Source organism: Ananas comosus, linkage group 11, assembly GCF_001540865.1.
Source record: "Ananas comosus cultivar F153 linkage group 11, ASM154086v1, whole genome shotgun sequence".
Classification (NCBI taxonomy): domain Eukaryota; kingdom Viridiplantae; phylum Streptophyta; class Magnoliopsida; order Poales; family Bromeliaceae; genus Ananas; species Ananas comosus.
This window is the reverse complement of record NC_033631.1, coordinates 10907980-10935221: the sequence shown is the minus strand read 5'-3', so window position 1 is coordinate 10935221 and position 27242 is coordinate 10907980. Positions and strand designations below refer to the sequence as shown.

Genomic DNA, 27242 nt, shown 5'->3' with positions numbered 1-27242 from the left:
TCTAACGGAGCCGATAGTCGATTCGAATGTCCGAACATCGAAAACAAAGTGGAAGCACGGAGCCCTCCGTGCTTCCATAAGCATCCTAGCCGCACTATCTATATATATATATATATATATATATATATATATATATATGGGGCAATTGCTTGTATACCTCTGAAAAATTTTCGACTTTCTGATTTACCCTTCTTAGAAGGCTAATATTGAAAATACCCCTCCTACGTTCCAACCTATTTCTAATATACCCCTAGAGTTAAAACCTGTTAAGTAACTCTGTTATCTCTGTAAAATTACTATTTTACCCTTTCATATAAAACTTTCCACCAACACTTTCTTTCTTATTTGCCCTTAAAATCAGGGGGTATAAAAAGTATTTTGACTTTTGGTCTTTTCCAATATACCCCTCTACCGTCACCAACCTTTCTTATTTGCCCTTACGTTAAGAGCAAAATTGATATTTTAATTTTTTTTAACTGTGGTAGATATTTAACTCACGTTTAACCCATGTTAATTTAACAGGAGATAACTGCGGGGGTATTTTATAATAACGGTGGAACATATGAGAAGTGTTTTAGAAAGAAAAAACAAAGTAGGGATAAATCGGATATTTCCAAACGTATGAGGGGTATATAGGCAATTATCCCTATATATATATATATATATATATATATATATATAGAGAGAGAGAGAGAGAGAGAGAGAGAGGNACATTTCTCCATCCAAGGATTAAAAACTCAAAAGCACCAATCTATTGTGCTTTTGAGAGTATTCTTGCCCAACTCTCTCTCTCTCTCTCTCTCTCTCTCTCTCTCTCTCTCTCTCTCTCTCTCTCTATATATATATATATATATAGAGAACTAGGCTACTATACTATCGGTGGCGCGGAGGGCTCCGTGCTACCAAGTTATTTTCGATGATGTGTCTTCCAAATCAACGATTGGCTTCGTTAGACTTGATCTATACTATTAAAAGTATTTAGAAACTAAGTTTCATAATTTTTCGATATCATTTACCTATCAAACAAGTAGTTTAAAATTGAACGGCTGAAAATAAAAATCTCATAAAAAATGATGATAAAAGATTTAAATTCAAGATCAGATATATTGATCTTACTCTAAATAGTGAAAAGAATTTTCTATAAAATTTTCATCGCATTTGGATTATTTTACACCGTTAAACTCACAAACACACCACATTGGCCATTAAAATTGTCAATTTTAAGATCTTTTGATCACAGGTCAAATGATGTCGAAAAAAATCTGAAATTTAGTTCCAAATACTTTCAATAGTGTAGATCAAGTCTAACGGAGCCAATCGTCGATTTGGAAGCCACATCATCGAAAACAACTTGGTAGCACGGAGCCCTCCATACTACCGATAGTATAGTAGCCAGACTCATATATATATATATATATATATATAGGAGAGGAAGCAGAAGAGATGAGAAGAGACTGATGATGAGAAGAGAGAGTGAGAGATGAGGGAGAGAGAGAGAGAGAGAGAGAGAGTGGACTGCTACTTATTAGTGCAAAATTCTATTGATTGCCTCATCAGTTTTTTAACCTATTATGCGATAAACTCTTTTCATTATTTGCTAATCTTAGATGTAAATATATAATCCAGTGGGGCCACTCAATCCGATAGGGGAACCATAAACTCTAAACGGACTAATTCATCCCTGACCATACATTTGTGACATCAAGGCGATTAAAAACTGATAACAAAAAGAGCGTTTTGCTATGTAATAGTTATTCCAGCATAATTTATAATATATATATATATATATATAGTCCGGCTACTATACTTTTATAAATATTGGCTCCCTTATACTCATAAGTTTTCGGCTCTTAGATTTATTCTATGATCATTTTTACCAGTTAGATCATACTATTCAACCAACTACCCACTCAGTCCTAGGGGACCACTATCATTCTAAGTGGGAACCGCCATCATTCTAACCACACATCCCATCAATCAACGGTTAAAAATTTATGAGTACAAGAGATTCTATACTCATAAGAGTATAGTAGTCCCAGCCTATATATATATATATCTATATATATATATATATGAGTCTGACTAGAGTGTTTTCTAATAGCATCAAGTATTTAATATTACCAAACTTTCTACCGTTAAATTTATTTTTTTTAACTATTTTTATCCATTAGATCATACTATTTAACCAACTACTTACTCAACTCTTAAAAATTTATTATTATTCTGACCGCATAATATTTTTTATCAAAGAATTAAAAATCTAATAGTACCAAATAATAAACTTTGAAGCTAATTTTATACAGAGTACTGCTGAAATGCCTTTAATATACATTTTAGCCAATGGCAGCACTAGAAGCAGAAGCAGATCTTTTTACTTCCGGCGGAGGGGCGAAGGAGAGCAAAAGCCCAAAAAAATGATCCGAAGCTGCTGCTTTTCCTCGCAGTCCCCCTGGAAACCCCATCATCCTCTTCTTCTACCCCCCGGCGCTCACAATCGCTTTGCCCCAGATCCCTTCCCCCAACCCTCAAAAGCGCTTCTTCGACGCAGAAGCGGTTTTAGCAGCAGCAGCAGCAGCAGCAGCAGCAGCAGGTTGGGCATTGTGGTGTGTGGGCTTCTGCCCGTGGATCCCTGGGCGCCCACCGCCGATTCCCAGAGCATCGCTTCTCAGCTTTTCGCCTTCTCCCTCTTCCCCTACTTGGGCTTCTTGTACTTCATCACCAAGTCCAACACTTCGCCCAAGCTCACCCTTTTTGGCTTCTATTTCCTCCTCGCCTTTGTCGGAGCCACAAGTATGCTATCCTTATCCTTTCCTCTTCTTCTCCTTTTTTTTCTTTTTTCTTTTTTTTTTTTTGGTTGGTTTTAAATTTTGATTAACCAAGTGTGAAATTACATTTTTTTTTCTGAATTTAAGAAAATTCGTATATATTAGGATAAATGGTTCGAAAAATATAGACTTCAATTAGATGAAGGGATATATATTAAATAATACTACAAGTCTGGATAGTATATTTAACTACTGTTTGTCTCCAGAGCTCTAAGATAACGATAATTTTAATATTTAATAGTAAATAAGAATTGTCGGATCGATGGCACTAATGCTAAAAATTTGAGCCGCTAGAAATACGCAACCAATTCACTTAGTGTACAGATACAGCAAATCTCGATTGTGATTTGGCCCAATCATTCTCACTCTATTTCGAACATGACTAGGCCCAACCTAGCCTCACGCCATTTCGAACATTTCGAACGTGCGTTGGACCTCTCAACTACAGAACAGAATGCTGGCCTATTTAAGCCAATAAAAATAACATGAAACTCAAGATTTGTTTAGTAGTAACTTTTGGCATGATGTTACCAGAAAGATCAATTTGATAGAAAATGGTTTAGGGAAAGATTGATTAGAGGTGCCATTTTGGAACTCCCCTGATAAGCAGAGTAAATACGAAAAAATTTAGTAGTTGTTGATCACTTTGGGATGCTTAGTTCCCTTCAATTTTCAAATCCAAGTACTGTTTTAATGCTCTAGTTCGAGTTTGAGTTCGAGTTCGAGTCCGATTCGAGTATCCCACTGCCTTAGCAAACCACCCCTGAGCACTCTAATATTCTGCTCGACTTTTCCTCAGATGTAGATAATACATATTCAGAATGGTTAGAAATCTATTTACAGTTGCCGTACTTAAACATTTCTTTTAGCTAATGAACTTTCGATATCACAAAAAAAATAATCCGAACTGCCCCTTTTGAGTGAAGAAACCGTCAATTATTCGTATACCTTGAGCTAAATGTTGCGAGAACATTGCTGCAAACATTGTTGGTCTTCTTTCTAAGTCATTAGTTTACTTATTCTCAAATATTACCTTTATGGAATTTCTAATTTTTTGACTTGCATTAACCTCTTTCTTTTTCTTTCATGTATATCTCTTCGTATTCTTCAAATAGTTCCTGCTGGAATATACGGTAATCATCTTTAAATCAATCTATCCTATTTATGTTGTTTCTATGCACACTGTTACATAACATGAAGTTAATTACTGTCGACAGCGAAAGTGCACTACGGAACTTCCTTGTCCAACGTCGACTGGCTGCACGGTGGCGCGGAATCATTGCTTACTCTCACCAATTTGTTTATTGTCTTGGGACTGAGAGAGGCTCTGAGGAAAATGAGAGAAGCAAAAGCAAGCAGTTCTCGAGCTGTTTCGGAAAGCAAAGAAAAAACTTCTGTCTAGGTAACTGTACAGAGTAATCAGACCCGGTGTATTAAACATTGCTAGTAACATTTCATTCGCGGAACAGATGAAATTTGTGAATTTGCTTGTAAAGCTACATTTTTCATCCTAATAACTGTGTTTTTATACAGTGATTGTTTTGGTGATTGCGGGGGAACTGGGCAGATGCAGTAGCTCAGATGGTCTTCATTTCAGACAACTCTCTTTTTGTCTTGGAAAGTACTTGAATGACTTCTGATCTTGGATGGTTTTACTTCAAATGGCTTTTCAGCTCAAAAGAACTTTTATCTATTGACTTCTAACTGTGGGTGTTAAAGATCAAATTATTAATAATGACTTATTTGATGTGGGATTAATGGGGGATCGAATAATCAATGTGTCATCTCCGTNTAAAAAAAAAAAAAAAAAAAAAATTCTTTTCTTTTGGGGACTGTTTGAGTAACTCTCTCTCGGAGCTGAGATGCTGGGAGCTGAGAAGAAGACGCTAGGAGGAGAGGTCACATGCATCAATGCGAAGAAGAAAAAGACGGTGAAACGGCTCGCCTGGGCAGACGAGGTTGGTAGAAATTTACTAGAGGTCTGCAGAGAGGTTGAAGTGGAGAAAGGGAAGTTACCTGCTTTCAGCAAGAGCCCCGCCCGAGGCAAACTGAGTGGTTTCAATAAGGACCGAAATGATGAAAAATCCAGGAAGAAGCGGCTGCATGCGAAAAGCTCGGAGGTAGGTAGCAGAGGTGGGGAGTTATGGAGGCCATCCAGCTGTAAAGAAGATGATGAGACGAGGTTTGCCCGGGCAGACGAGGTTGGTAGAGATTTATTCGCGGTCTGCAGAGATCATGAAGTGGAGAAAGGGAAGTTACCCGCTTCCAGCAAGAGCTCCGTCCGAGGCAAGCGGAGCGATCTTAAAGAGGACCAAATAGATGAAATATTTATGAAGAAGCGGCTGCACACGAAGAGCCTGAAGATAGCAGAGGCGGGGAGTTAAGGAGGCCCTCCAGCTGTATTGAAGATGAGGAGAGGAGGTTTCATGCAACTGGCAAGGGTTCCACTCATGAGCGCTGTGGCATCCATGCAGTTCGACACCAATGGAGTAAAACTCGGGGTTTGACTCAAGAACCGCGGGGCGAGGTGATGACCAGGGGGGAAGTTGATCCTAGTAAATGCTCTCCTTTGATCAGAGGATCTTATAAGGAGGCCTTGCTTAGGAAGCCAACTGCTCAACCCAAGGCAATCAGCTCCCACCACCCTCATACTCGCCCCCCTCCACCTCGAACCTACAGAGACCGTTCCACAAGAAGATCGCAGAAGAGGTGCTTCCGGTGTTTGGCGACTGACCACGCTGTTGTGGAGTGTCGCGACCCCGTGCGGTGCCTTAGGTGCTGGAGAACCGGCCATCGAGCGACAACCTGCAGAGAGACAGTTGGCTTAAGGAAAGCCGCAATAAATAGAGCGGCTAACCTCAGGGCACGAGCTCCTCCCCACAAGGTCTTTGTCCCCTATACGGAGGAGTACCTGCGACGAATCGAGCTACGTCGGAACGCCATCCTCGCGGATGTCATCGAGCCAGCGAACCTCGGGCCGGAGCCGATTACGGTCATTAAGACTGCTTTGGCCAGTCGCTTTGGGGGATATACTGAGGACTTCGCAGTCGCGCGCTGCAGAGAGCGAAACTACGCAATCTTCTTGCCGAATTGGGTTCCGGCCGACGTGCTCATCAGAAGAGAGATTCTTACACTTAACCGATTCTGGCTGCGGTGTTGGCCGTGGGGTCGTTACCGGGACGCTCGGCCACATCGTGTCCAATACAAGGCCTGGATCCGGCTTATTAATCTCCCCTTCGAGATCTGGTCAGTGGCGAGAGTGGCGGCGCTGGTTAGCAGCTTCGGCCGATTCATTAAGGCGGACAGCGTTTCTAGGGCGATGACGGATCTGCGAGCTTTTCGCTGTCAGATTGCTCTCGACTCGATCTACAACATCCCCCAGAACCTCTCTGTGATAATCGGCGAGGAGTTGTTCCCGGTCATGGTCCACCTGGAGCGATGGGAACGGGCTGACGCAGGCGGGGTTGATGCACCTCCCGCACCTCCCACACCTCCACGCAACGGAGACGGCAACCCCGGGGAGCGCCCAGCCAATCGGAACCACGAACGCCAAGCAGACGGCAACCAGGCAAGCGAAGATGAGGCCATGGAGGACGCTCCTGGGGAGTTGGAGGAAGCGGAGACAAACCACTCTAATCACAGGGCTCTGAGGTCCGGCCTGCTTACGTCGGCTTCCTCGAGGGCCCAACCGATGGCGGCGGGGCGTCGTGCTGCGGGGTCGGCGGGAGCGCCGGCTATCCGTCGGGCGCCGAGGCTGCGCGGTGCGGAGGGAGGCCGGTTGGGGTTGCTCGGTGTGGCGGCAGGCCGGTGGGGCTGGGCCGCAACGGGCAGATCTCGCTCGAAGACCGAGGCGGAGGGAGGGCTAGCCCCGAGGACTGCGTGTAGCGCGACCCCTGAGGTTTGCTCAGAAATGGTAAGAGGACAGAGCGGGGGCAGGATGCTTCGCCTATCGCCTCCTTGCCATTTCAGCGCTAATAGCCTTCCTCGGGCTGCGGTTTCACCTACCAGAGATCCTCGGGTTGCGATTTCACCTAAGAAGGCTAATTACTCATGCAGCCTCGTTGTTGGACCCGAGACAATCAACGTCACGGGTCAAACCTCGGGCCCCAAGCTACCAATGCTATCCTCTGGCTCTGGGCCCACCTTTCCCACCTTATTTTCTCTAAGGGCAATGGGTAGGCTTTCCTTTGCGATGGGTGGGCTTTCCTTTGCGCTAGTTATTGGGCCTCAGCTGGAGCCTCGTGCCAGGCCCACATCACCCTTTCCTGGCCTGCTCCTGCGGGGTGGTTTCTTTGCTCTTCGGGCCCTTGGACCGGATCGCCTTAGTGGTCGGGGCCCTTCGGTTTTCATTATCGGATCGTCAACAGTGCTTCTCGAAGGAGTCGGAGGAGCGAAGCACGATGCCCTCGCCGCTTCTTTGGAGCTGATCGGGGACGGTGATTCATCGCCCTTCGCTGCGACCGCCGGCCCTTACCCTTCTTCCCCTCGCCTGTTCGTCGATCATGAGGGAGAGTCGGACACCAACCCCCGCCTCCTAGTCGACCCCGAGGCAAATCTGGCCGCGATGGGGGCCCTTCAATGAGGGGCAGGGGGTCTCTCAACAGCAGCTGTCGTACCGGGGCCACTCGGAGATACAGGTACAGCCCCCCCATCTGGTGCTGCTTTGGTGCGAGATGATCCCAAAAAGGCGGATGCTTCAGCTACCTCCCACAACACCCCGGACCCTCTCAGATCAAGCACGCGGCTCCGGAACGCGCAAACGGACTCCACCCTCAGCAGGGCCATGCGCAGAAAAGCCGTCTTACTCGAGGGTACATCTTCTGGACTCAGGACCAAGGCACGCAAACTGACTAGGAAGAAAGTTAAGTCCAAGAGCCTTTTGTGCGGGGTGGATCTCTCGGACGCAGAAGCCTCGGATCTTCACAGGTTCATACACGTCGGGGCGTAGTGTGTTGATGTCTGCGTTGCCTATCTGGTGTGTGTCGCTTTATGCCTTTAGGTGTGTGTCGTAGTTTGATGTTAAACATTTTGTGTTGGAACGTCCGTGGTCTTAACGACCCTGTCAAGCGTCGTTGCGTTAGGTCGGTCATCTCTAAGTATTTCAGTTATGTGGTCTGTATCCAAGAATCCAAAGTGGATTCTGTGTCCCGGTCTTTTCTTCGCTCCTGTTGCGGCTCTAGTTTCGACAGGTGCCATTTTGTTCCCGCAACCGGGGCTTCTGGGGGCTTAATTACTTGTTGGAGTTCTAGACGTTTCTCTTGTGATGCAGTTTTAGTGCGTAAACACTTGCTAACTCTCCACCTGACTCATCTTGCTAGTAGGAAATTATTTTTTATCACGAACGTCTACGGGCTGCCAACCTGGGGCGGCAAAGAAGAATTTTGCGCCGAACTCCTCTCCTTTAGCAGTTCCTGCTCTTCCGACTGGGTAATTTGCGGAGTCTTCAATTTCACCAAGAATCAATCTGAGAGGAAAGGAAAGCCTTGGAGCTTCAAAGCCATGAGCATGTTCTCCAATCTAATCAATAGCCTCGCTGTTATTGACCTACCTTTGTCTAACCAAAACTTCACCTGGTCTAATATGCAACAAAGCCCCACTCTGGCCAAGCTAGACAGATTTCTCATCTCGACGAAGTGGGATCATTCTTATCCATTCAGCAAGGTAAAAGCTCTGCCCAAGATCACTTCTGACCATAGCCCGATTGTGCTTACAACAGGGCCGCCACCTGCCTCGCGTAGGTTCCAGTTCGAGAGGGTTTGGCTTACCAGGGAGGACTTTACTTCAAACGTGCCTGTCTGGTGGAATGAAACTACCGGTCAACGCTCGGCCATCCTATCTATCACTGCTAAACTCCGACACTGCAGAGTCCGGATAAAAGAATGGTGCAAGACCCATTTCCACAGTATCACCAAGGTCAAAAATCAATTGCAATCTGAACTCCAAGCTATTGACCAACTCGAGGAATCGCAAAATTTGCCCAAGGAAACCTTCGATAAACGGGCCGAACTCAAGTCAAACCTCCTACTAATACTAGAGGAGGAGGAAATCACAATAGTGGCCATCGAGGATGATTTCGGCCAACAGATAACCAATGAAGAGCATAAGAGATCGTACTTCTACCAATCTTTCAAACGAATGTTTGGGAATCATGCGGACGAACCTTCGTCACTCGGTGACTGGAGTGGCCTTTACCACTCCAACAGACTACTCGATCCTGACTCCTTAATGACGCCATTCACCCTCGACGAAATCAAGACTGCCACCTTCCAACTAGGTTGCGATAAGGCGCCCGGACCAGACGGCTTTCTACTTATTTTCTTCCAAACCTTCTGGGATGTGGTCAAGGACGACATCCTTAAGGTCTTCTCTGAGCTCTATGATGGCACACTTTTCACGGGCCCGACAGACTATTCCTTTCTCTGCCTCATACCAAAAAAGGAGGGCGCGCGCAAAGCTAGGGACTTCCGACCCATCAGCCTCATCAACGGAATTCAGAAAATTATCTCTAAGGTCTTGGCCAACAGATTAGCACTCAAACTACCGTTCATTATCTCCTCTACACAATCGGCTTTCCTTAAAGACCGACTACTGACAGACTCATTCGTTACTGCAAGCGAACTAGTAAACTGGTGCTCTAAATCTGGCAGGGAATGCACAAGCATCAAGGTTGACTTTGAGAAAGTTTTTGACAACGTCAGATGGTCCTTCCTTAAACGTATCCTACACTGGCTAGGCTTCAGCGACAAATGGTGGGCATGGATCGAGCAATGTATTTGCAATGCTAAAGTAGCCATTCTAGTAAACGATGTCCCGACCCAATGGTTGAAACCTATGAAGGGGCTCCGGCAAGGGGACCCCCTATCCCCGTACCTATTCTTATTGGTCGCCGACTGTCTAGCCAGACTAACTGAAACTGCGAGGAGAAATAATCAGCTACAAGGCATCGGACCATCTGATGACTGCCAAACGGTGCTCTTGCAATACGCCGACGACACTATCTTCTTTTGTGAACCAAGGAAACGTTTTATGCACAACCTGCTGTTCCTCTGGAACATATTCGAATGGGCCTCTGGCCTCAGCATCAATAAGGAGAAATCGGAACTGTACTATTTGGGACCCAACCATCGTAAGGCCACTAGACTTGCGAACATTTTGGGATGCCAAGTGGGACGCCTACCGCTTCGCTATTTGGGCCTACCACTTCACAATAAGCAACTTCGCAAGGAAGACTGGGCTGTGGTCATCAATCGTGTTGAGGCGAGAATAGAAGGCTGGAAAGCCAAACTACTATCGCTAGGGGGAAGACTCACGCTCGTCAACTCGGTTCTCACCAACCTGCCACTATTCTACTTTTCCATCTTTAGGGCGCCAAAGTAGGTGATAAATCGATTAGAGGGCCTCAAAAGAGCCTTCTTCTGGAAGGGGTGCTCCAAAATCACTGGTGGTGCTTGTCTCGTCAACTGGAATACAGTATGCAAAAGTAAACGAGAAGGCGGACTTGGAATCTTAGAACTAAACTCTATGAATCTGGCAATCTTAACCAAATGGTGGTGGCGTTACTTTACCAACCCAGACCTCCTTTGGTGTAAATTGCTTAGATCCCTCTACTACGTCAGACGAAAGCCATTGCTGGAGGGCAGAGCCTTCGTTCCCTATTCGCAGTGGTGGAAAAGCGTGCTCTATTGTCGAGATATCTTCTCATGTGGAGTAACCTACGAGCTCGGAGACGGAAAAAATATCAGGATGTGGTCCGACATCTGGATTGGAGAAGCCCCTCTTCGTACCCTATTCCCGATTATCTTCTCGAACATCTGCAATAAGGAAGCCCGGATCTCCCAATGTTGGAACCAAAGCGGCTGGAGATGGCGCTTTATCTGTCGTGGCTTCACGACCGCTCGCTCTACTGAAAGTCGCAGACAGCTGTCGCTGCTTAAAGACTTGCTCCGAGACCTCCGACCATGCGCCAGTAAGGACTCGGTCAAATGGCGATGGACCTCCAATCAATTATTCACGGTTAAATCCCTTTACCAGACCATCACGGACGCTGGGTTGCGTGCCCCGACGAATCAGCATATCTGGAAGCTAAAAATCCCCGTTAAAATTAAAATCTTCATTTGGCTACTCCTTCGAAAAAGATTACCCACTGCCGACAGATTGCTCATCAGAGGCATGCATGTAGACCCGAACTGTGCCTTCTGCGCAGTCCTCACGGAAAGCTGTGACCACCTCTTCAACGATTGCGTTTATCTTCGATTTCTCCTCCTCAATACAGGAGGACTGGACGCAAACAACGCCAGCTCAGCCGACGCTAGAGGACTCTGGGCCGAAACTACAGAAATCGCCGTCGAATCGTCGAGAAAACATCGCCTGATTGTCCTGGCTGCGACCTGGTAGGTAATTTGGACGGACAGAAACAACTACGTCTTCAACGGAAAGTCGCCCAATGTTGCTCGATCTTTAGAACGTCTCAAACAACTGATCGACGACTGGACCACATTGCTCTGACGCCCCTCTTGTACCTCCACCCCCTGCTCCACTCCCCGTTGGGACTTTGATCTCCCTCCCTCTTTCTTTTGCTTTTAATTTAATTTTGTGTTTTGCCGACCTCTCGGAGGCCTAAGCTGCTTCCAACTTGTATGCCCAGTTCATTTTACCTAATGAATGAAGCAGGTAGCTTGCTACCTATTTCTCAAAAAAAAAAAAAAAAAAAAAAAAATTTTGTTCGTATAGTATTTCAAGTCATTGATGATGATAAACTTTTTTAACAAATTGGTGTGTAATTACTAAGAATAATTCTATCAGTTTTTCAGAGTGGACGCCATAATACTGTTGTATGTGTAAAACTAATTCATTAACTGCATTGCTAAGTATATACTCAGCTACCAAAGTTATTACTCTAGAAGAAGTGCAAACCACCAACTTGATTATACAACAAGCTTACATTTTTTGGAAAAAAGACATGATTAAATCACCTAAATCTTTGTCACTACAATCATTACTCCTCGTGACTTAATTAGTCCAAAAGAAGACATAGAAATCCCCTAAAAGAAAAAAAAGCTCTCCTTAAGAAAGGAACCATCATAGCAAAGAATACCTACCATGCATACATATTCAACCTATATAAAGCCTAAAAAAAAGCCAAAATTACTTGGCCATATCTACTTATGCGCCCCTAAGTGCAAAGTTCATGAGAAGAAGCTAGAAGCATCAAGATGGAAACTCGGGTGCAACTCGAGTCCGTCGAGCATAAAATCCATGTCCGCCATCGGCGAATTGGTCGTGGATGTGGCCGCGGAGATCACCTCAGTGAGGTCAGACTCCGACTTATGAAGCCTGAGCCCTCTTAAAGGCGGGGAGAAGTAGTTCGACTCGGAGGTGGCCGGGGAGGCGAAGGACGGAGAGAATCCACCGCCGACGGTGGCCGCCGGAAAGCAATCCTCCCAGGCGTGAGATGAGAAATAGATGTTGTTGTTGTTGTTGTTGTTGTTGCTGCTCTCAATAGTTGTGGAGGGAAATGCGAAGGGGACAAAATTCAACTGTTCGTGGGCCGACGACGGGCCGAAAGCGCCTTCGGTCTTAACGGCGAGGCCCGGTCGGAGAGGGTGGAGTGGGCCGACGTGGGCCGGGCCACGGTGGGTAATTTGCTCATGGTCCTTCGCACGTGCGGGGAGGGGGTGGGGCCTCTGTTGGCACGTGTGGACCCCGTGGTAGGTGACGTCGTAGACCGTTGGGTCCTCGTCCGTTCGTTGGACCTGTTTTGAGGCGGCGCAACCCTGCGTGTTTTTGTGGGTGCATCGGTAGTAGCCCCTGCAATTTATAAAAAAAAAAATTATTTGCGCTTTTTCAGTTTTAACTAGAAAATATTATATAAATAATATTATCTTTACAATTCAATAAATTTACATTAATAATATCAAAATAAACTATTTAAAGTAAATATATTTTTAACTATAGTCTATGAATCAGACTTAAAATATCTGACTTAAATTTTGACTTATCAAAATAAACTTCATGGTATCTGGTGGGGGTACCCATATACTATTTCTGACACAAGATAAATGCAACAAGGCCCTTTAAATTTTGTTGTCCCAGGGTTTATGGTACCCTGTAGCCTTGTGTGGGGTACCCTAGTACCACTTCTGACACAACATAAATACAAAAAAACCCTTTAACTTTGTTTTGTGAGGTGTATTATTATTATTATTATTTTTATATGAGTGTAGTGTAGGATATATATATATATATATATGTAAACTATAACTAACCTTGGATATTTGGCTCCTAGAATATCTTTTTGGCCATATTTCCTCCAGCTATATCCATCATCCAAAGGAGCTTCAAATCCACTCTCTGCGCCCACCTTTACTTGACTCCTCCATGTTGGCAGTGCCTTCCTATAATGTTTGAGGGAAAAAATAAATAAATAAATAAATAAACTCATAGGTAGAAACTCAAAACTTTACTTTGCTATTAAGAAAAACTTTTCAAACAAATTAAAAAGCTTCTCAAAAGGGTCCTAATGAAATAATAACTTTTGCAAACTCGATAAAAAAGACCGATAAATTTACGGTTCTCGATGTAAGAATACACTAATATTTTCGGCTTTTCTTCTTATTAATTTAGAAGGATTGATTCGTTACCTTTTCTTCAGGAATTCCCTTCGTTCGTGAAACTTAGACGCATGGTCGGAGCCCTCACTCCGGGGGCTGCCGCTAGCGGAGTGCGGCGGCGACACCCCCTCCGGCCCGCAGTTGGGGCAGCAGAAGCTCGACTTATTCGCCATGCAGATCGACTTCTCGGTGGCGAGAAGCGCTTTCGACACCATGGACTTGCTCAACTCAATCGGAAACGGCTGATCCAGTTGCGCCTCTAGCTGCATCATAAGCTCCTTAATTTGCGTTAGCTCCGCGATTAGAGGGGAAAAGGTGTTCTCCATTAATTACAGCAATTAGCGTGCTTAATACTTAGTTGGTATCAATTGGAGAAGCACATCTACTGAAGAAGCGCTCTTTTGTGCTCTTCTTTGGGAAAGCTATGTTACTACTAGGAATTAAGTTTGTGTTGGGTGGGGAGTAAGCAAATGGAGGGGCTTTTTTATAGGGGTGAGGTGGAGAGAAGCGCTTTTCCGAACAATTAATCTTTTGTGTAGAATCAAACTGAGGAGATTGACTAAGGAGTAAGGAAAATGACTCTACATTTTTCGCTTCTTCACACAATGATAACGAATCGCGAGAGAGCTTATCATTTAAGCAATTATTTTCTACGCTGGGCGCATCCGTACGTCTCTTGTGCCACACATGAAGCTTAGTTTGAAATTTACATTTTCTAATTATACACACACTCTCTAATTTTATACAAAGAGCGCGCCAAAAAAAAACAAAACAAAAACAAAAATAAAATCTCTAGTACGAAAATAGTCATCAAAAAATATAAATAGTGCTTAATTCTTCGATGACAATTTAAATCTTATGACATTGAAAGAATAAAACATTCGAAATATTTTTGAATTTACTCGAATCCTTCGAAGTATGAAATCATGCACGTTGATTCTACAATTCCAAACGAAATCTTAATATTTCATAGCTTTATAGATTAAAGTTTAATTTAACAAACATGATCTGCATGAATATTGTTCGCTATACAAGAAACATGTGTCCAAAATTCATGATCTAATTTTTTTCTTAAGAAAAAGACAAGAGCGTAGTTCATTTGAATGTCGAAATACATGTTTTAACGTGTCTATTAATTAATGGCATGGTTTATGAAATGTACGGATGAACCGGGCACAAGAGATAAATTTTTGTACGATTGTTTGACCAATTCTAACTCTCGGATTAATTATCGCTTTTTAAAAAAAATATTTGTTGTATACATGCCATTGGACACGAATTAGTGGTACGTGTTAAAGTTTGTGGTCAGAGTGGAAGATGCTCCGAAACTGACCAAGAAGACTCTTCAACTCTCCTTACGCGGTATAGAGAGAGAGAGAGAGAGAGAGAGAGAGAGAGAACAAGTTAACGCGCCTACGGAAGAAAAAGTTTTTTTAAAAAAATTTCTTTTTAACACTTACATAACATAGGATTGCATTTTAAGTTAGTTATATTTATTCTATGAAATAGTAAAAAATTTAATAACATAATAATAACTTCACATTAAAATAACATCTTAAAAATGGAAATAAATAATTGGATGTTATCAATATTCAAATTATTAATAACTTGTTGGTTGGGAATTCGAGCGCCGACCATGAGATTGATATGTATAAGTGCAATTTTGAGGGTTAGGTTTCTGAACTCATGTTATTATTCTAGGGTGATGAAGTGTGCATGCAAAATTTAAAGGAAAGATAGATTTTATTATTTTTTTTAGAAAAATATACATAACTTAATTACCTGAATTATAGATAATTTTGATTTGTCTATCTAATAGTTTAATATTTTGAATTTTGGTATCTAATCTTTCAATTTATTTGATTTGAGTCGGTCAACAGCACCTTAATTTTGAAATTTGAATGCATCGTTTTTCCTCACAGTTTTAGTTAGTATATTTTATGCAATTCTCACAACTGTAAAATTATTAAAATAAATAATTAGCTTAAATTTAAAGTCCAAATATCATTGATTGACTTAAATTAGATAAATTGAAAGGTGGATAGCAAACTTAAAATTTTTTAAAAAAACAAATAATCAAATCAAAATATTTTACGATTAAAATAAGTTTTCTAAGTTCTTATTTTATTATTATGTGGAATTTACTGCGATAAAAAAGAGTTTTTGAGAGAGAGAGAGAAAGAGAGAGAAATGGGTTGTGCACGAGAAAGAGCATCACACGTGAAGCACAACAATTAAATTAGTGTATTATATGTAAATGGGAGGAGATGGAGAATGTTTAAAATTGTGGCTGAAAATGAAATGTGGAAGCGCGTTTAGAAGAAAACGATGGGACAAGGTTTACTANAAAAAAAAAAAAAGACAATTAAATTAGTGTAGAAAATGTAAATGGGAGGAGATGGAGAATGTTTAAAATTGTGGCTGAAAATGAAATGTGGAAGCGCGTTTAGAAGAAAACGATGGGACAAGGTTTACTAATTTATCTTTTAATTAATTAATTAATGAGGACAAAGAGGGACACAAGTTTGGTCTCATTTAGACCGTACGTGGCCCTACTAGGCTCAATGGAAACTCGTTTTGTTAAAGAGAATCTCTACTTTTATATTCAAAAAAGTAGATTGTAAACTTAATTTGCATCTATCCAATCACGAATTTGAAAATTTTTAAAAATTTTAATATAGAAAATAATTCAAAAAGACTCGTATAATTAAAACAAATGATCCTTAATTGAATGAACGTATGTAAAATTTATGGTTATATTTTTGGGTGTGTAAATGGACCGTTCTGAGTTGCCAATTAAGAAAGAACTAATCATATTTTTGTTTTTATTTTTTATTAGATATATTTTAAATTGTAGAATTGAAAGATTTTCTAATCCTATTTTATTTTGATTATCATATTAAGTTAAGTTCAGATTATTTTTAATCTTATTAAAATTATTGCTAATTTTCGTTGGATTTGTATTTCTAGTTATATTAGGATTTAGCCGCAATTATAAATATATTTTTTATTCTGTATTAGTGCGGTAGCCGGCAGATGAAATAGAATAGGAGTATATTTTGAGATTAGGAATTTGTAAAAAAGTCATATTTTATACACCATTTTGATTATAATAAAAGTCTCTGTTCCATCTTCATCTGTGGACGTAGGTCAGTGGTCAAATTATATAAATATTTATATATTTTATTTTTCTTCTCCCATTCAATTTTACTATTTTTATACTCGACGAACTAGATTCTTTCCGTTTTTGTCATAATATATTGGTATCAAAGCAATCCTGAAACAGAGGAAGCGGCGGGTTCATAACCTTTTCTTTTTTCTTTTTTTTTTTCATTACAAGTATGTTTGTATTAGATCTATTTGGAGTTCCTATTATGATTTATGATTTTGGCAGATTACCACTTCCAAGCTGTAAGTGCTAAGCAATTTGAGGCGAGTGAAAAACATGAATTTAAATTTTGGGAAAACTTTAAAAAAACCCTATGTGGTTTCGCACTTTTTTATTTTAATACCCTATGGTTTAAAATGTATCAAGTTAGTACCCTATAGTTTCTCACTTTATCATTTTAGTACTCTGTGGTTTAAAGTGTATCAAGTTAGTACTCTATGGTTTTATTTTTGTTTCAAGTTAGTACCCTGTGATTTTATTTTTGTATCAAGTTAGTACCATATGGTTTTTAAACCACAGGGTACTAAAGTGATAAAGTGCGAAACCACAGAATACTAACTTGATAAACTTTAAATCACAAGATACTAAAGTGAAAAAGTAAAAAATCACAGGTAATAACTTGATACACTTTAAATCATAGGATATATACTAAAGTGAGAAAAAGTGAAACCACAAGGAGAGTATTGGACGTTTTTCCTAAAATTTAAGTGCAAAGAATAAAACCTTCTTATACGCCTCTGATGTATTTATAAAAATCACTAGTGGGCCAAAATTATCAAACTATACATTAGCTCAAGAATAGGACATGTCACCTAGGACCAATAAAAATAATATAAAATTTTAATTGTCTTTGCCTATGTTAGTGCTTTCCCTTTCTCTAATTTGTTATTGATCCTTAGAAAACTATTCTCACATATAAAATTTTAACATAGCTTAAGTGATCAAAGTTTAAATGGTTCTTACTAGTGCTGTTGTTGTCACTGCTGCTGCTGCTGCTGCTGCTGTTATTGTTAAGCCACGTATTCAATATATTTTTCTATTTTTAAGAGACAGATAGCAAGCTATCCGTTTCTTTCTTTTTTGAAAAAAAAATAAATTCAATTAGTAGGGTAAAAAAAAAACTAAAATTTAAACTTAAAATTTCAAATACTAACTATCAAATTTTTAGTCAATTAACTATCCTTATTAAGTTCAGTTGATGATTCAGTATTACTTTTTAATCATTTTATTCTCAGAAAAGGACAATTAATAGAGCAACTTTTTGGAACAGTAGATACAAGGAACTTAGCTGTTTCATTTCACTTCCAATACTACCTGCCAAATAAAACACCTCACATCAATCGCCAATGACCAAATATAATTAAAATTTACATTTATTTTGATCAGCTATTCTGCCGAATATAATAAAATTTAAATTTTTTTCGGTCACGAATTTCGTTGGATGTATTGGATTATTGGTATTCTAGTTATTATTCGGAACCAAACAACATGTGGATTATTATCTAACATTAAACATATTATTTCAGAGTAAATTTTAATTTGTCTTTCTTAAGATATAGTACATTTTTTACTTTATTACTGTATAGTTTAAAAATGTTATACATTGTTACCATATAATTTTATTTTCGTTTAACCGTGAAGTTCTACTGGCTAAATAGGCGTAGTTAAATAATAGCTTTTACAAATTGCAAAATAGTAAGCTATATATTATAGAATAAAAAAGGTGAAAAATGTGCAAAATTTATTTAAACTATAAATCATTATGAATTGGCTATCCGACCTTTTAAAATTTTGATTTTACTATCTAATATTTTAATTTGTTTGATTTAAGTCAATCAGCAGTACTTTAACTTTAAAATTTAAATGCTTTATTTATCTTTACAGGTTTAATTAGTATATTTTATAAAAATTTTTTATTATAAATTTGTTAAAATAAGCAATTAGCTTAAAATTTGAAATCACGATGTCGTTGACTGTCTCAAATCAAACAAATTGAAAGATTGAATAGTAACATCAAAATTTTCAAAAGTCGTGCAGCCGAATCAAAATAGTTGATAGTTCAGATAAATGTTATATATTTTTAATAATAATAATAAAGCATTATGCTCTATCACGGTATCACCAGTGGTCTGCAAAAATATAATTTTATTATTCTGCTTAACGATAGATTCTGCTGTAAAATAAAATAATACTACAAAAAAATTAATGTAATTTTTGAAACTAGATTATAGTAAAGTAAATATAGCTAAATCACCCAAGAATAGGAATGCAAACTGGGCAGATCTGGGGGCGGGAGCCCTGCCCCACCTCCCGCCCCGACTAGCAAAAATCCCGCCCCGTCTGCCGCACAGAATTCATGACGTCCCGCCGGCGCCGCGAATTCGCCCCGCCAACTAATATTTTTTATAAAATTATAATATTATTAATATTTTTTAAAATATAAATTAATAATTTTTAATAATATTATATATATAATTTAACCATATCAATTATAAAAATCAAAAATATCAATCACAATTCAAAACAAAATTCAAAATTTTCAAATACATTAGAAATGAGAGTACTAACTTACTTGTATTTTGATCTTTTTTGTAAATACATAATTTTTTAAAAATATTTTTTAAAATATAAATAATTTTCGGGACTGATTCGGGGCGGATTTGAGGTATGTCAAAATTTCTCCCTTTTCCTGCCCTGAATCTGTCTCAAATCATAAAATTTACCCCAATTTTTGCCCCGAATGCGTTTATTTTTTACCATTTACTGCCCCCGTCGGGGCAAATCGGGATAGGAGCTCCACCAACCCGGATCCGTTTGCATCCCTACCCAAGAACAACTTGAGGCTTACCCCCATGGTATTTTACACACAGTTCCCTTGCTGCCTTCCGTCTCGCTTCTCGGAAACATGTTGGAGAGGCTTTTAAGGGGTACACATTACTTTCTACAAACGTGTGGAAAGGGCAAACGTACACTTTTTTATGTTTATTGTCATATTATTATAATTATTATAATTTATATATTAAAACACACTTACCTAAGTGCCCTTTGTTTTTGCAAAAATATAGCATATTGTTTATTTTGTTTATTTTTTTAAAAAAAATAATTTTAATTAAAAATATGAATAAACTAATCTTGGATATAAATCATAAGTCTTTTTGTTTGTTTACCTCCTGTGCTAGCTATAAATCTTTTCTTTTTAAAAAGATTTTTAAAACTAATTCGGGTTCGTTTTCTATCGACTTAGTTGGGTGGATACACCAACAACTAAAATTTGACATCGTAAATAAAATATTTATCTAAAAATTAAACATTCTAAGACACTGGATTGAAGTTGTTCTTTTTTGAATTATATATTTTATTATTTTCTTGTCTCCTTTTGTTCACCATTTTCAAACAATAATAAGTAGGCCTCGGAGCTTGAAAAAGTGGGGGATGGTATTTAACTAAATAAATAATAAATAAATTGGCACTTGACTTGGTGGTGTTTAAGGTTGTACATGCATTGCATGCGTTTTTCATCAAGGACTATGCTCCTTTTAAGGGCTCCAATCAAGTTGAATATTGTGTGCTTCTTTTTTTAAAAAAAATTATTACAAGACCGAGTCAGCATCTCCATCAAAAAGGACATGAACCATAAAGTAGAAAAGAGATAGAGAGAGAAAAGACGAAGAAGAGATAGAATGTCTGACCATTTCAAAGTATGGCTTTTCACTTGGTTTCCTACTTATCCGTTTAATAGTATTTGGACCAAATTATTTAGCATAAAATTCTCCTTTTTTTTTTGTACTTTTATTATTATTTTTCTAGGATTCAAGACGTGTATCTAATTAATGTTGGATTATGAGAAACCATGTTGCAGATCGATATCACCGTGAAAACGTCGGGACTTTAAAGTTAGTGTATGCCAAATTTCGAAACTTCAATGAGTTTCGGCATTCAGACTGAAGTTCCTCAGAAATTATTATTGTTGAGCTGCTGGAGGAGTACTGGTACTTTTTGTGAGTACCGGTACATGTCATATGCCGGAGCTTAATTATAAAGTTTTGTAAGGACAAAAGTTATATGGGCATCGTCTTTAAACTATCAGTTTGGAGACGATGTCAGCTGGAGGAGTACTGATACTTTTTTGTGAGTACCACCAGTACATGTCATATGCCAGAGCTTATGAAGTTCGGAAGGGCCAAATTTGTATTGGCTTCGTCTCTAAACTATCTGTTTGGGGACGATACCGATGGGCACCACGTGGCCCAGGCGTGCTCATCACATGGCCGAAAACGGGAAAAAAAAGGAAAAAAATTTTGCCGGCTGATTTTTTTTAAAGAGAGAGAGAGAGAGAAAAAAAAAAAAAAAAAAAAAAAAAAAAAAGGCGATGGAGAGGTATGGAGGGTGACGGGCCACGCGGCGCCCATCGGCATCGTCCCCAAACTGATGACGATGCCCATACAATATTTGCCCATTTCAAAACTCCTGTTTTAGTACTCGTACTAACATGACAAATAAGTTAAACTAGATTCGGGCCAAGCTTGATTTGATTTTATACTCTAACCCATCGTTTGGTTCGGAATTAAATAAAAATCTGTTATTTTAGGAATAGAGTTAAATTCAGGATTAATATGGGGTTAGAATAATTTTGTATTTAGTTGAGAATTGGGTTTAGTCCAGATATAAATAAAATAATATTTGGTTGGAGTAAGTGGAATAAGAAGCATAATGGATAAAATAGTGTTTTGTTTGGTTGGAGTAGTGAAGTAGGATGGGATAAAAAGAAAAAAAACTTTGCCAGCTGAATTTTTTAGAGAGAGAGAGAGAGAGAGAGAGAAGATGATGGAGAGCAATGGAGGGTGACAGGCCACGCGGCGCCCATCGGCATCGTCCCCAAACTGATGACGATGCCCATACAATATTTGCCCGTTTCAAAACTCCTGTTTTAGTACTCGTACTATAAGACACGGCGAATAAGTTAAACTGGATTCGGCCCAAGTTTGATTTGATTTTATACTCTAAGATTAAGGATGGTTTGGAATTTTTTAAAGAGGGCTTTAATAGGAGATCGACCGCTAAAAATAAAACGAAAATTCGGATGGACGGTGAAAATCATTTCCAAATAGAATTGAAATTTTACGATTTTAAATCCTTGTAATCCTTGTTATTTGATTTGGAGCTTCATTCTAAAAAAAATTCTAGCTAAGAAGAAAACATGAGAGAGAGCCTGGAGAGAGATTTTTTTCATCAAACGTATCAGTTATAAATCGAAACAACAGCACAGCTAATATTTATTGAAAAACAGAGCAATCACTGTTAAACTCACGGCATTTGGGCGCGCGCATAAAATTAGGTAAAACATTTTTCTAAAACACAAACGACGAGATCGACAATTCATGACGAATACCTGAACTCTCCTTCGCGCATCAAAATCTCCATAGCTATATCATTCCAAGTATCTATGGCCCCAGGCAAGCACCAATGCGTGCAATCATTCATAGTCTTGTCGCCCGGGTCGCGGTCGACCAACCAGTACAGTCCCATATGCGCGTCCGGCCTCAAAACCGAGAGCCGGAACGTGTCGACGAGCCGAATCCGGGCCCCGCTCCTCGCGGCGGCCCTGCGGAACTCCTCGACCTCCACACCCCGCATTAGATGATCCGTCGGGCGCCCGTCGTACTCTCCGGCTCTGTACGGCACGGTGCGGTTGCAGACCAGCATGCCGTCGCCGCCGAACTCATAGTGTTCCGTGTTCCACGTCCGGAAGAGAACGAGCGGCTTGTGGTCGGAGCTGAGCATGAAGCTGAAGGCCAACCGGAGGGCTTTTCGGTACGAGAAGTCGCCCCCGTATTCGGTCGCGTTCTGTCCTGCAGCAGCGCAGTTGTGGCACCCCACAATCGCATTGTTCTCCAGGAATGTGGCTGTTCTCCAGAACCACATTCCGCCGGAAATCACAATGTAGTCGTATTTATGGTAATTGTTAGTCCATTTCGCGTCGAGCGCGTCGAGGTGCAGCATGGTGTGATCCGTTGCTTCGTTTTCCGCCTTGAGCAGAAAAGGAGCGCATATATCTGTGACGGTGAAGTTGTAAGAAGGAAAGTACCAGATTGTAAATGCAAACGCTTCGCGATAAATTTCTACAGCTTCTTCCACCTGGAGATCAATGTATGCAAGAGAATTAGTAAACGCTCGCTGATCATGTGCAGAATGAAGATCAGATAAATCATGTTACCTGCCCAAACAAAAAAGATGACCTAAGCACGCATAAAGAGACATAGATTTCATATAAGAGAAGATGGATTTAGGGCCGTGCTCGGCCGCGCCCAGCCGGCCCATGGCATGACCTTGCCTGGCCCGGGCATGCTGGGCCGTGCTGGGCCCGGCAACGGCTCGATCCTGACTTACACGGCCCGGCCCACGGTCGCCCCTATCTATATGCTAATTAAGATTTTAGGTAATGGGGTAGAGTTCCAAAAAGCATAGGGAAAAACAATTTGATGGATCTGGAATTTTTATATTCCTAGGGAACGTGCATGTTCTGACAAAATAAATTTTCGCCTGCAATTTTGCTCACTCTCCGAGGAGTTCATTAGGCTTTTCTATTCAATATTTTCATATAATTTTAATAGACAAATTGGGCCACTAGTATTTTAAAAAAGTCTATTATTAGCTAGTAGAAAAGGCTAAGGCCCTGTTTGGATGCATAGTTAAAAAACTCCATGAAATTTTTATTCTATGGTTTTGGTCTAAATGAAATACGGAATCCTGTAACTACAAAAAAATTCCACAGCCTCATTTTTAAGCTGTTTGGATACATATCATACAATTCCACAGTATTTATAACAATTAAATTTCTAAAATTTTATAATTCAAAATTCAAAACTCAAAATTCAAAATTCAAAATTCAAAATTTAAAAATAAAATTTTAAAAATTAAACATAAAAATTCAAAATATAAAATTAAAATTTAAAATTTAAAATTTAAAAAGTAAATTAGATTTTATGTTTTAAATTTGAAATTTGAAATTTGGAATTTGAAATTTCAAATTTGAAATTTGAAACTTTAAAATTTAAAACTTAAAGTATACCATTTAAACTTTAAATTTTGAAATTTAAAAAATCTATAATTAAAATTTTAAATTTCAAATTTAATAATTTATAAATTTACATATTTATAAATTTAAAATTTTAAATTTAAGTTTAAATTTAAATTTTGAAGATTGAAAATTAAAAATTAAAAATAAAATTAAAATTTGAAATTTGAAATTTGAAATTTGAACTTTTTGAAATTTGAAATTTGAAAGTTGAAATTTGAATTTTGAAATTTGAATTTTGAAATTTGAATTTTGAATTTTGAACTTTTTGAAATTTGAAATTTGAAATTTGAAATTTGAAAGTTGAAAGTTGAAATTTGAAATTTGAAAATTAAAATTTAAAATTTGAACTTTTTGAAATTTAAAATTTGAAATTTGAAATTTTAAAATTAAAAATTGAAATTTGAAATTTGAAGTTTTTGAAATTTGAAATTTAAAATTTAAAATTTGAAGTTTTTGAAATTTGAAATTTGAAATTTAAAATTTAAAATTTAAAATCAAAATTAAATTTGAATTTTAAAATTTTAAAATTTGAAATCTAAAATTTTATGTTGAAATTTAAAATTTAAAAATTGATACATCTTTGGGAGCCCAAAATGGTGAAATTTTTTTCCTTTGGTTAAAGTGGATTGTAAGTTTACTCCATTTTTTGGAGTATAGTATAACTATACTCTAAAAATTACGTCATTTTTTTTTTCTTCCAAACGCTTTATAGGATTATTTTCCTACTAGCGTAGTATAGTTTAACTATGCTACATTTTTAGAGGTATCCAAACGGGCCCTAAGTAACTCTTGTGAAGCGTTGGGTCACAGTAAAAGGTTTCAAGGTTTGGACTAATTATTAGTTAAGCAGAAGAAAAAAAAAGGTACGAAACTACACAGAATTTGAGAAAAAAGTTTTAAAATTAAAGTGGAAGTAGAGACTCAGATTAAAATTAACAATGCGTACGTATCAACCTACCATACTAGAGTAAATAACAATTTATTCGGCCTAAGCAATCGGTTTTTAAATATTTAAGTTTAATTATTAATACTAATACTAATATGTACGTCAATCTCATATAAGACTCTGCATACTCTCCCCTATTACAAACTAGCACTATAAATTGTGCATGATGATGTGCATTAGCGTCCAAAAAGATGGGAAAAAAAAAGATGCATATATAAGTTTAGTTAGTATCATCTGATTTTTTTCTTAAATAATGCGAGCGAGGATGTAAATATAGTATAAAGTTTAAAGATTTAAGATAGGATATACGAGAAATTAATGCAGCACCTTAGAGAGAAGGCAAAGCAGTGACCCTCTTTGATTCTGAAGAAGCGAATCACCTATAAACGCCCAAGCTTTATTTCGCATTAAATCCAAGAATTTCCCTGCATCAAATTTGGGTAATTCACAACCAAATGGTTTCCACCTCCAGTAGAGGTAACCTGTATCGGGTCGCCCGTTTGTCAAACAATCTCGAGTAAATTCGATCAATTTGCAACTCGCATTCGTGTAAGCCGGCCCGAAAGGGTTCGGGAGCCATTCCCCGGCGAAGAGATCGCATTGCTCTGCATCACGTTTCATACGATTGCAGAACATGTTAAAAGAGAGATAAATAAAAATTTGCCTATCGGTCGTCTCTAAAGCAAGTGGCAAAGAGTTTGGTGGTTAATATCTGAGACCCAAATTCGAATCCTAGTTGATTCACATTTCCAGCTAAATTTATTTCTAAACAAAATAAACGAAACGGTAGCATACTACTTATCTCTCAAAAAAAAAAAAAAAAAAATTGCCTAATACCCCTTTTACAAAGCTATTACTTATTATTTGGCCGGAATAATTAACCTGTAATGTTTTTACCGGTGTATCAAATTTTATATAATTATTGTTTTAAAATATATAACGGTAATGATGCCAAATCAGGTCTAAGCTTCTTTTAAAGATTAATTTGCCTGCAAATAGTTCACCTTATTTTTACTCTATCATTTTATAGTTTTAAAAAATACACTTAATTATTTTATAATGTTTATTTCTATCTTTATCTAAAAAAATTTACTATAAAATAGTATAGCAAATTAATTCTTTTTTAATGTAGGTTCAACAATATTATATATAGGTTATAGAGATTTATAATGAATGTAAGGTAAGTGAAGTTGTAACTTCGTTAATTTGCATAGAGTATGACATTTAAAATTTTCACATTGAAGAATAAAAATGCAACAACATAAAATAAACTAAACCACATTAAGAAGAAAAATCGAATCGCCCTTTCTAAAAAAAANACATTTAAAATTTTCACATTGAAGAATAAAAATGCAACAACATAAAATAAACTAAACCACATTAAGAAGAAAAATCGAATCGCCCTTTCTAAAAAAAAAAAAAAAAAAAAAAAGAAGGAAAAAAAAAAACACAAATTAAACGAAGGTAAATAGGTAATGGCGCATGCACCTCTCTTCAACTTGTTCCCAGCTACGGATCTCACGATCTCGGCTTCGGAAGCGTCGGAGTGGGAGAAGGCGACGAGGAGCGCAGAGCCCAAAACCATGGCGAGGGCACAACCGAGCTTCGCATTCGCCCTGTTCATGGCTCCGTGCGTCCTCAAATGAGACGCGAGGAGGAGAAACTATATATGGGGCTATTTGCAAAGAAGAAGAAAGTAAGAATTGCACTTTTGTACTTGAAGAGTTAGTAGTTAGTACATCGGTCACTTTTCTTTTCTTTTCTTTTTCTTTTTTTTTTTTTTGGTTTATAGTAAATACTTGTACATCCAAAATTAGAGTTTAAATTTTACATTCTACTCATTCAAATTTTAATAATTTCACATTAATTTCAACAATTGTTTTATTAATATAAAAATCTTGAAAGAGATTTTTAAATCGTTAGATCGTAGGTAAAAGAGAGCGCACTAAATCTAGAGTGTAGAGATAGTTTTGTTTTTTTTTTTTTAAATAAATCTATTCAAAGAGAATAGTTAGGAAACCACATTGTAAAGCTATGCAGTTTGTGTTTAGTGCTTCCTCCGTAATTTATGTAGAAACAAATGGCAAACTGTTTGTTTCAACAAGTTGTCAGGAGTTACCGTACCATCTATAGAGCAAGTGGCAAAAAATTTGATGGTTGGTATTCGAGATTCAAGTTTGAATCATAGTTGATTCATTCTTCTAACTAAATTTATTTCTAAATGAAATAAACGAAGTGGATAACGTGCTACCTATCTCTCAAAAAAGAAGAAAAAAAAAATCTGAGGAGTTCATAATTAAATTCGGAGCAATACTTAAGAAAATGGTCTAAAAGAAGGGGAACTCTAATCTTTGTCATGATCATAACATCTAAAATGGGTACACGCATTTTTGTCTACTAAAAATGAAAATTATGTAAAATAATCAGCGCAGATACTTTCTATGTAAAAGATAAAACTTATGTTGCATGCTTTGCGTATGTTGATGTATCTACATCAATTATACTACACGAAATAGAATAAAAAAAAATTGGAAAAAAAAAGTAGAGAGAACTCCTAAAAACTTTTAAATCTTTTGCAAGCGGGCATATATGAAATTTTAATTTTGACGATTAT

At 38.4% G+C, this 27242-nt stretch overlaps 3 protein-coding genes across 3 annotated transcripts; 1 reads left to right on the top strand and 2 right to left on the bottom strand.

Moving 5' to 3' along the window:
* On the top strand, positions 2278 to 4595 carry LOC109717483. Its single transcript, XM_020243297.1, has 4 exons — positions 2278 to 2790; positions 3941 to 3958; positions 4043 to 4227; positions 4359 to 4595. The coding sequence occupies exons 1-3, from the start codon at positions 2316 to 2318 to the stop codon at positions 4225 to 4227; spliced, it is 678 nt and encodes a 225-aa protein (XP_020098886.1). The 5' UTR covers positions 2278 to 2315; the 3' UTR covers positions 4359 to 4595.
* LOC109717482 (probable WRKY transcription factor 41) lies at positions 11701 to 14007 on the bottom strand. The gene is made up of 3 exons (XM_020243296.1): positions 13466 to 14007; positions 13091 to 13219; positions 11701 to 12632 (listed from the first exon to the last, which is right to left on the bottom strand). Exons 1-3 carry the CDS (start codon positions 13759 to 13761, stop codon positions 12011 to 12013), a joined length of 1047 nt encoding a protein of 348 aa, XP_020098885.1. The 5' UTR covers positions 13762 to 14007; the 3' UTR covers positions 11701 to 12010.
* On the bottom strand, positions 21817 to 26316 carry LOC109717011 (protein trichome birefringence-like 26). The gene is made up of 3 exons (XM_020242651.1): positions 26117 to 26316; positions 24956 to 25233; positions 21817 to 22739 (listed from the first exon to the last, which is right to left on the bottom strand). Exons 1-3 carry the CDS (start codon positions 26250 to 26252, stop codon positions 21981 to 21983), a joined length of 1173 nt encoding a protein of 390 aa, XP_020098240.1. The 5' UTR covers positions 26253 to 26316; the 3' UTR covers positions 21817 to 21980.